The following is a 10027-nucleotide window of genomic DNA, read 5'->3' on the forward strand; positions in this document are numbered from 1 at the left end:
GAAAAATTAATTAATTGAGCTAATTAAGTATCGATTATAAAAAAAATTTGGTTTAGATATATATTAAAAATTAAGAATTACTGTATAAAAAGAAGACAGAGAGTTATAAGACGGCGACAGTGCGATCGTTTGATACGATTCTCCAACAGAAACCAATGTGTCGACAAAATATACATATTTTTTATTCAAAATATTTTACTTACGGGCTCTCTGATCGCAAGACGGAGGGCGGGAACGGTATTCGATCGCGTATATTAATCGATTATATATATACATACTTGTGGGGGCAGCTAGATATATACGCAAATAAATATATAAATATAAATATTATAAATATACTACGCGACAATTCAATGTTGGCTATAAATTGTACACTATTAGATAAAATGAACAAGCTATAGGGAAACAATGAGAGAGATAAGGATATAGTTAACGATCAAAAAGGCAGTTTTCAATCAGCATTCGATTGCTTCCCACTGTGCTTGATCCTTTACTGAGAATATGCCACGTATGCGACAGAAATCAATTTTTTTGCAGTAAAGGATTTATATAATGTATATTATGTCTCTCTAATATATGACGAGATTTTTGCATCCTCTGTAATCGGGAATGACAAATTGCGTGCGAAGTTTCTCCAGAACGTTATCGATAGATTTCAGAGTGCCGGCTGTTCTAACTGCCGTAAAGATACTGCTACTGTCTCTCCTCAGACGCAACCGTGATCCTCGAGATACGTACATTTACGTTTCGCGCCCTGTCAGTTAGTGCCCCATAATATATAGCGATCTATCTTGGTTCTACGAACTAGCTACCTGGTATTGTGCAGTATCAGCAAAATACAAAATATACGGACCATCTTGCGGACCATCATTCAGGTTGCATCTTAGGATTGAAAGCTGCGGGAAATTACTTGTACATAGTAGACTTAAAGGATTCGAATAGTGACAAATACGATCGAGTGTAGATCTCGCATCTCGATACGAAGAGATACTCACAATGTAAAAAAGAAGGAAGAAAAAAAAAGAGAACAAGCTGGAGGCGAATTCAATTTTATGATAGATCGCGAGAGTGTAGATTTCAGGGTATTTATATCGAAGGTTACATAGTTATATATACAAATATACAGAAAAATATTTAAAGATAAATTATATTGTGAAAAAAAATATATATATACTACGTTTTTATTGTTGTAAAGTTTTGGAACCGAGACGTCGACAGGAACAGACTCTCTGTTCTTGTGATTACCTTGTATAGTTCGTGTAGTTGCACTCGTGTTCGCTATTAAGTTGCCTCTGTCATCCTGTAATAATGATATTCGACTTTGCGTCGCCCTTTTTTAAACTTTCGAATCAAATGTGTAAGATGTGTCGTGAGAGAAAACTGCCACCTTTACTTCATTTCTAAAAAAAAAAAAAAAAAAACACACCAAGAAGAAAATACAAATACCTTTACTTCATTTCTAAAAAAAAAAAAAAAAAAACGACGACAGGCAGAACATGCAATATATTTAACAAGACTGCCAAAAAGAAATTTCGATATTACTCCTATCTACCGGCGCATGAGGAAGAATCTAACAATAAGCGACGTTTACTAAGCGGTTAAACAAATTTATTAAATCCGGTTATTTACGATGCAAAACGCGCTGGAGGATTCAATTCCTGTCCTTCTTAAGCAATGTAATTGAACACGCGCATACGTTACTACCTGTAGAGAACACGACACAACGACTATTACCGTCTCTACTCTTAGCGAGAGAGTTACTTGGTAATTTTAATTATTTTTCGTAAGAGAAAAAAGAAACGACAGGGCGCCGCTGATTGATATTTAAGCATGCGAATTGATTTGCGGAATCGAGGATGACGAAGAATGTCTCCTTTTGCGGCCTTCCATTCTCGAATCGGGTACCGAACAAGTTCGGTCGATTACGCTATACTAGGCACTTTTATCCGCGTGAACGAATCCGGATGTATCTCGAAGCTTCCTCTTTCCGTTACGATTCGCGATACGTGTTATCCTTATCGATAGCGTACGGCTCGGTGATTTGGCGCTCTTCGAGTTTCAATCGGAGGCCAGCGTTACTGTACACAACTTAAGGCATCTCGATATACCCGCAATAACGACGATAGATTAAGAATAATCTCTCTCACGGTGTAAAGTCGCCTGATACACACCTTTCACTAAGGAACGTCGGTTTATGTACGTGTACGTGCGTATGGATGGATAATAAAATGAGAAGTTAAGGGGAGGCGGCGATCGATCTTATTGAAATTACTATTGTATGTAACTATGAAGGGGAAGAGGGAGAAACTATACAGACAGTCGACGAAAATGTTTTGCACCGTGACACGCGCGATCTGATGGTACTACTACTCTAAAAATCTCCACACGCTTGAAAGCTATCGAGAATCTATACATAACTGAGTGTTTTACTATTGGATTAAAATATTACAATGATACCTATTAATGTAAATGGTTTTTCATTATTATATTATTATTATATTATAGATGTTATACTTAATAATATATTTACAAATAAATTAAGACGAATCCGTGGTTTTATTCTACTCCATCGTCTCCTATCCTTTTTCTATAAATTGAAAATTAATATTGCTATTAAAATAAATTCATATCAAATTTAGATATTTATTATATTATCGTTTAAAATCATTTATATAAATTATTCCACACAATAGTCTTTTGATAAAAATTCAAATGTTTTACATGTTTTAAATATTCTTTATAATCGCATATACTTAATTGTTGAAATGGCACGAAGAAAAGAAAGAGTACGAATTCCGACAATAAATATGTTTTATTACACATATATCTCGTACGACGATTACACGATATTAATACATTCATTTAACTGTCCAGCAATCAAACAAGGTATTTTTATTTTTCTCTCATCATCTCATCATCATTATATAATTCTATTATTACTAAATATTGTTACACACATCTCATTGAATTACAATGCGATTTGTTATATTCGCAAAAACGTTGGATCGCCATTCCCCGCGTGTTTTGTATAATTTATTTCGCATTTCTCTCTCTCTCTCTCTCTCTCTCTCTCTCTCTGTCTCTCTTTATTTTTTCAAATCTCTTACCAATAATTAACAGATTGCTGCTCAAATAACGATACTTTAGAAATACGATAAATCGCAATAATTCAATGAGATTCGTATGACAAATCCGTATTTTGTGGCGTGTTTCTTTTTTTTATATTTGTACCTGCGCGCATACCCGCGAGATCCATCGAGACGAGCGACAAGAAAACGTTACGGAAAAAAGAACGAGTGCGTTTCCGCTCGTCCACGCCAAAATACAATCAAAGGCGCACCCGCACTAAATAATTAAAAAGATCACCGTTTTTAATCGAATACTTTCGCCGAGTTCCAATTCAGCGTCAGTGCATAGGTACATCATCGATAACACTTCATCGTCCCTCTCCTCCTGTTTCTCCTCGTTCAAACAACGTTGCTTCGTGAAGCGAACGTAATCTCGATTCGTTTGCGTAGTTGAGTGTTATCGTTAACGCTAATTAGTAAATCAGTATCTTTCTTATCGCGCTTTAATTATTATTATTACTGTTAATATTATGACCATTATCAGTAATTATTTATTACATTATTATTATAATTATTATAACCTCGTTGCTTACGCCCTAAAAACTTCGTTAAGTTAACTCTCCTTCTTGACTTAACAATTGTAGTCGCGGACTCTCGTGAACCTCGGAGTTTATCTTACAAGCTAAACTTGGTGGCCAGCACCAAAACACTCACTAGATCACTGTCTACAACACACATAGAGATTTTGCTTTCTCCGTAGTATTTTTTTCTTTTTTCTTTTTTGTTATGCGATTATAAGGTAATTCCCTTAATGTGATTAAGAAATGTATGATTATATGAGCCCGAGCTGTCACCGCTTATACACGCCTAATCAGACTCGTATGCCAAATTTCTCACTTCGCGCAGTCGATGGCAAGCTTTACGACTTAAGTAATAATGTTAATTTTGTTTTAGGCTGATCTTCGGTATTACACTCGGTCATTTAAAAAGACGTGTTTCACATTCATTTCCCTGATATTATCGAGGCGCGCAATTGTCGCCATTTCACCAATACGACGAAATTAAAATATCTTCGTGCGGCTTAGTCAAAAAGAGGAAGAGAATAATTCTTCGTGGGATGTGTCGTCAATTTTGTACATTAAGAAGCACGACGGTTGGCGTTGGACGTTCGAGCTTTCGAACGGCGATTTATCGGCGCGATAAATTCCAAATTCGTTTGGAGCGATCGCGCTTTGAATACCGAACGAATTTTTGCAAATTTGAGCGATTCACGGATATCCGTGGCGAGAGGATGATTTCATTCTCACGTTCCACGCGAGATTCCAGAACGATTCGTTCACCGTCGCTGGAATATTGGTCGCCAGAAGACGTATTGGTGAACGGCACGCTCGGCAATCAACTTAACAATCACTTATATTACTCTTTGGTTAAAAACATCTATCGATATATATCTTCGCGCGCATTGTAGTTGTACGTATTGCGTTTATATCATGTGTCTGTATGTGTGTGTATATCTCTGTGTGTGTTTCTTTGTGTATACTTTTGTGTACATATTGTATATGTATCGCAAGAAGAAAGCGTCTCGGTAATTAATTTTAATACAAACTGAAAAGGCCAGCTCTCGACGTAGTTGTATATTAAAATTAATTGTCCCCTTATCTCGATGCTTTCCTCCCTCCCGTTTTGCTGCTCGGTGCTCCCCCATTGATTACGTGATTTGGAAAAAAAAGCGAATTTATCTCGCTCCTTTCTCGTAAATCATGTAGATGGTGAGTAATACTCTACGTGTTTGCTCTAGCATTTCCTTTATAGACACGCGGCTACTTCTGGATTCTCGTTTTCGATTACGAACAATTCAATTACAAACTTCTCTATGTCTACAAAGCGAACATGACAAAATCTTACGATTAAAAAGACAGGTATCCTTCTCTCTACCGATAAGTAGGTGACTATTTCAATAACCGTCGAAGAACCAAAAGGATGAACGCCTAACTGTAACTGAGTATCCGTTTAATTGTTTTTCCTATATTTCGTCACTTATTTCTATCCAATAGTATATCGGATAACGTGTGCTCGATCCGTTCGATATCGTGTATATAATTTTGAACATCGATTATTATGGGTCCTTTCGGTTATTCGCAAAATTGGATCGTAACGCGTTATTGAATTTACAATATGATGTTATATCATAACATAAGAAACAAATTGATGAGCATATTTTGAATTTTCGTCGTACGCAAATAAATCTCAATTGACTCACGAATCACGATAATTTCTGTGCAGCGTTTGAAACGTTCTATAAGAAGACAGTGACATCGATCTGTTCGCTAATATGCTTCAGCTAGAATCCATTGTATATACTGTTGATATGTTGTTAAGGATCCTGCATGATTCTGGAAGAGAGGCTTCTTCCAGCCTTCGACGGCGGCATATCTTCATCATATATATGTCGAAGAAATAGATGATGGATCGATACACGATGGACGATCACCGTCCCACAATCGTCATCATCTTCGGTGTGTGCGTGTGTATAAGAAAAAAAAAACATCTTGCCACCCACTCGATATATATCGCAAACATGCAGCTGCCGCTTTTATTTGCGCAGGTACTTTGTGAAGAGATTCGCCCCTCCCGCTTGATAGAATTCAAATGAGATGCGGAGACGAAATTAGAACGACGACGACGACGACGGCAAAACGTGCTCCTTTCGCATCGCTCGTCTCGGTCCAGCCGAAGCGTAGCGATTTTCTAACGCATTTTCGCACCTCCGTCATAGTTCCGTCGTCGTCGGGACGTTATCTCTTGTTGCCCGATCGAGATGGCTCCCGTCATCTCAACCGCCTCCTCTCGTGGTCCGGCCAACGCGGCATAGGTCGATACAAAGGGACCAGCGGCTAGGCGCGGCTAGGTGCGAATGTCACTGACGCACGCGCCACCAGCTCTGATGCACCTTCTCATGGAACTTTCTGCAAATTCCGGCGAGCCTCCGTCACATCCCAGCCTCCGTGGCGTTCTCCTCCGTCTCACCGCCCGCGTCCTCGCTGGAAAATGTTGATTCACCACCGCCGCCATCACCACCGGTATCACCACCTTCTACCGCCTCGCCGGTCTCGTCGCCTTCTTCCAACGTCACTTGGAAGTGTATCCTATCCTGTTGCTGACTTTCATTCGTTGCTGGCTGTTGCGTTTCGTCGGACGGCGGTGAAGGCGGTATCATTGATTGATACCAATCGCGATTTTCTTCAAGAGTATCCAAGATGTCCTGCGCATCCGGATGCACTAGATCCGCCCAAGTCTCCCATAAGGGATGCACGATATAGTCAATGAAGCCGACTTGCGACTTCTCGATTGTGGCGCTATGCCGATCGCACATGGGACTTATATCCATATTCTGTTCCCGTTCGCGATCACCCTGCAGGAAGAACTCCTCCATCAGCAGAGCCACCCATCGTCGGTACAGCGGCAACGGTTTTGTTGGATTAGACAGATCGGCGCAGTGCACCAAGTTCTCCAGCACCTGAATGCGATCGGTGTAGTTGTCCAGCAGTAATACGCCGGACCCGGCGACCTTCTTCGTCTCCACCATGGTCTTCAGATCGGCCAGCAACGACATGTGCTTGGACATGTCCGTCGAGAGTACCATGTCGATAACCATCTTTCGCAGCGTCTGCCGCTGCTTTTTCGTCATGTTCACGAATATGTCGCAGCCCTCGTTCTGCAGAAGCTTGAACGCGACTGCCAAATGATGGTTCTCCAGCACCGACTCGTCGTTGTACATCAGCGCGAGCTCAGAGCCTGATAAAAAGAAAAGAATGGACCATTAATTCTCTCTCCATTATCATAGAAACAAAAAGAATAGAAAAAAATATGAAACAGGAACAAAGAGAGAGAGAATATATTAATTGCATACTTTCTTTTTTCTTTTATATGATAAAAAATATGATACATTGCTTAAAATATAAATATTTCACATAGCGCGAATGAATAACGAATACTATTAGGCAAAACAAAAATTTTGATAAACTATCGATATTTACTTGAATTAATGAGGAACTGATTCGTGAGTCCTGGATGGTCTACATCATGGATAGAAGCCGCGAATAATGCAGCTGTGATCTCCAACGGTGTGAACACGGACTGTAATATAATAGACAACACATCACTTATGATGAGTTATCGCAGAGAGAAGAATTATCATTCTTCTGATATCTCGATTCTTCCTTTTACGAAGAACAAGTATCTCGCACTCATCAATGGGAAAAGGTATTTGTAGGCAGCTTATCATGTAGGTGACAACAAGCTATCCGAGTTCTACACTCGGGCGAACGGCATAATGTATAAAACAAAATATATATTAGTTTTATACTGACCTCTAAGGCGGGCGTGTTGAGCAGAGTGTGAGTAGACTGGGTCACATCAGCTGCATGGAGGCTATTGTGGAAGGGATTATCCTTCACGTAATGATCCTCCAAGGTCATCATGAAAGCAACGAAGGTCTTGGGCGGTATTGCCAGCGATTTGAGCAGATCTCGACTCTGGAAGGCCGTGTACGCCACGCAAGTGAGGGGTCGATTGCTGCTGAGATCGCCTATCCTGAAGATGTCGATGCCCCACTTATCGATATCTGACAGCAGCTGTAAATAATTATGTAAAATATAAATATGAGATACACAATAGCGTATATCGGTATTGTATAAGATACACTAATCAAATGTTTTTATTTTGAAGTGATAACACAAGATATATTACAATTATTATATCGCAGCGGATAGACATTGATTTATAAACGCAAACGCTTATTAAATTTGCGATGTGTTTCGGCATAAAGATAATGTGGATGTCCGGAGTTATCGTCAAGAGGTTAAACGTAGAGTTAATTATTGACGGACAATGTTGCACAGAAAGTCTTGGATTGTTTACAACGATGATGATAAAAATTTCGATAAAAACGGAACAACATTAGGTGACTGATTCAAGAAGAAGAGATGCATAATTCGACATATTAAAACTGTTTGTAAATATATAAAATGTAATTTTAATTGAGTAAATAACAACACCATGATTAGCTTCTATCTTCTCGATATTGTTAATAATACAGTTTCGCTTTCGAACCAATACACGTGGGAAGCATCAACTCGAACACCAAATGAAGTATTCAAGGTGTATTAAAGCAGCATTCTGAGACGGTTGAATCACTATTGCGTAGGCAAGAAAAAAATGAGTCCGTGTCTAGGAAAACTTGCAGGATCACGTAGCCATTTAAGGACACGTCTGCGTCGCACTTTAGTAAGCGTATCGCTAACAATCTTTCTACGAGAGATCTGATTAATATGCAGAATAGTGATGTTTATTAATACACCTAGTTGCTATTCTCTTTCTCTTTTTTCTTTAAAAAAAATTCATCTTTATTACCATAATGGAAAGACAATCTTTCATTGCTCGTTTCCCTATAAAAATAGAACCTTTAAGAAAATGTACTTTAAAAAGATGAAGGGTAGTTTTTAGAGCAAAAGAAACACATGAAATTTGCAATGTTTATTTGACGCGATATTTAATCAAAATCGAAAGAGATACAAAATATTCGCCGAATCTCGTTTAGTTTATCATGGATGACGTCAAGTTATACGATATCGCTCTCGTCGAAGAGACCAACATCAGTTTTTCTTTCGTCTCCGCCATATAAGATGCGTCGCTAATCGCCCGAGTTATTCAGGTTATCGTAAGCGACGCGACCTCGGTCCAAATGTTTCTATATAATACCGGTTAAAATACAACCGGCCTTGTAATCGGCGTAATCGTACCATAGAGTAAACATTTCACTTTCTAAAAATTTTATTCTACGCCGACCGACGCACGTACTCCCCTCAGCAAAACCAGATAAATCGCGGAGTCGAATAAAAAGAACAAGCGATGAAAGACATCAATAATGCACGATATGATATATCGGGAAAGAATACTTTCAAGACATGTGTCTCAGCGAAAAATATCTTCGGTAAATTATAAATTCTGATGCGCACAAAACGATAAATTCTTTCACGTTCCTTACTACATTAGGGTCCACCTTAAAAAAAAAAAACAGGATGGGAAACAAAGTTCCATTTATACATTCCGGTTATTCGAGCTCTAACTCGTCAAAATCCATTAAACTTTGCTGTGCTAAGCGACTCCGATATTAAAAACAAACTCGTATTCTTCTCCGGTTTGGTCCCAAGCGGAGTTCCTAATGACTCAGCGAAGACGACGTTTTGCTCTGGTGGGACTTTCTTTATAATGAATAAACTCGAATATATTCAGTGAGTGACTTTCATCGTACCCACGCATGCGTAAAATTGAGATGACACGAACGGCACGACGAATAAAACGTGACAATCGCATGACATTATCATGCGTATCAAGGTATTCAGAAGCGTGATGAAAGTTCAGCGAGCACATCGTACAGTCAATATAGACTCGACACAGTTAATGACATAGCGCAAACTTTGTGCGCAAAACGTTTTAATTACCGGTCTCTCTAATCCAAGATCTTGCCGCTGTTGATACAATCTAATCCCTTTTATTCTGCCTCTCTCTTTCTCTTTTTCTCTCCCTCTTTCTCTCTCTCTCTCTTTCTCTCTTTCTCTTTTGCATATTTTCGACATATCGTTATATCATTATTACGTGCACGCTAATGTTTTCGAAAAGTCAGATGTACTGTAAATATTTGGACGGCGTATTCGCATATATTATATCAAGAATATTGTTGGAATTTTCCGAAACCAATATTCTAACTCGCCGACGATTTGCGAACAGTGATATAGTATTTTATAATATAAATATTGAGTCTCAATAAGATGCAGAAAAAGCCAAAAACACTGTGGAATTCTCGGCTTCGCGATGAAATTTATGGCAATATTACGCGTCGATCGAAAAAAAAAAAAAAAAAAAAAAAAAAAAAAAAAAAAAAAAAAAAAAAAAAAAAA

At 38.6% G+C, this 10027-nt stretch overlaps 1 protein-coding gene across 6 annotated transcripts in view; it reads right to left on the minus strand.

Moving 5' to 3' along the window:
* Positions 1 to 2793: 2793 nt before the first annotated feature.
* LOC115242737 (cAMP-specific 3',5'-cyclic phosphodiesterase, isoforms N/G) overlaps positions 2794 to 10027 on the minus strand; it is a 63286-nt gene continuing 56052 nt past the window's right edge. For 5 of the 6 annotated variants that reach the window (XM_029819261.1, XM_029819259.1, XM_029819258.1 and 2 more), the window contains 3 exons: positions 7439 to 7702; positions 7106 to 7205; positions 6058 to 6863 (listed from right to left, as the gene is read on the minus strand). In XM_029819261.1, coding sequence (XP_029675121.1) covers positions 6058 to 6863; positions 7106 to 7205; positions 7439 to 7702 — 1170 coding nt within the window. Of the gene's footprint in view, positions 6864 to 7105; positions 7206 to 7438; positions 7703 to 10027 lie in introns of all 6 variants that reach the window. The other variant, XM_029819256.1, reaches the window with a different exon arrangement.

This window comes from Formica exsecta, unplaced genomic scaffold (assembly GCF_003651465.1).
Source record: "Formica exsecta isolate Colony F162 unplaced genomic scaffold, ASM365146v1 scaffold62, whole genome shotgun sequence".
In the NCBI taxonomy this organism is placed as follows: domain Eukaryota; kingdom Metazoa; phylum Arthropoda; class Insecta; order Hymenoptera; family Formicidae; genus Formica; species Formica exsecta.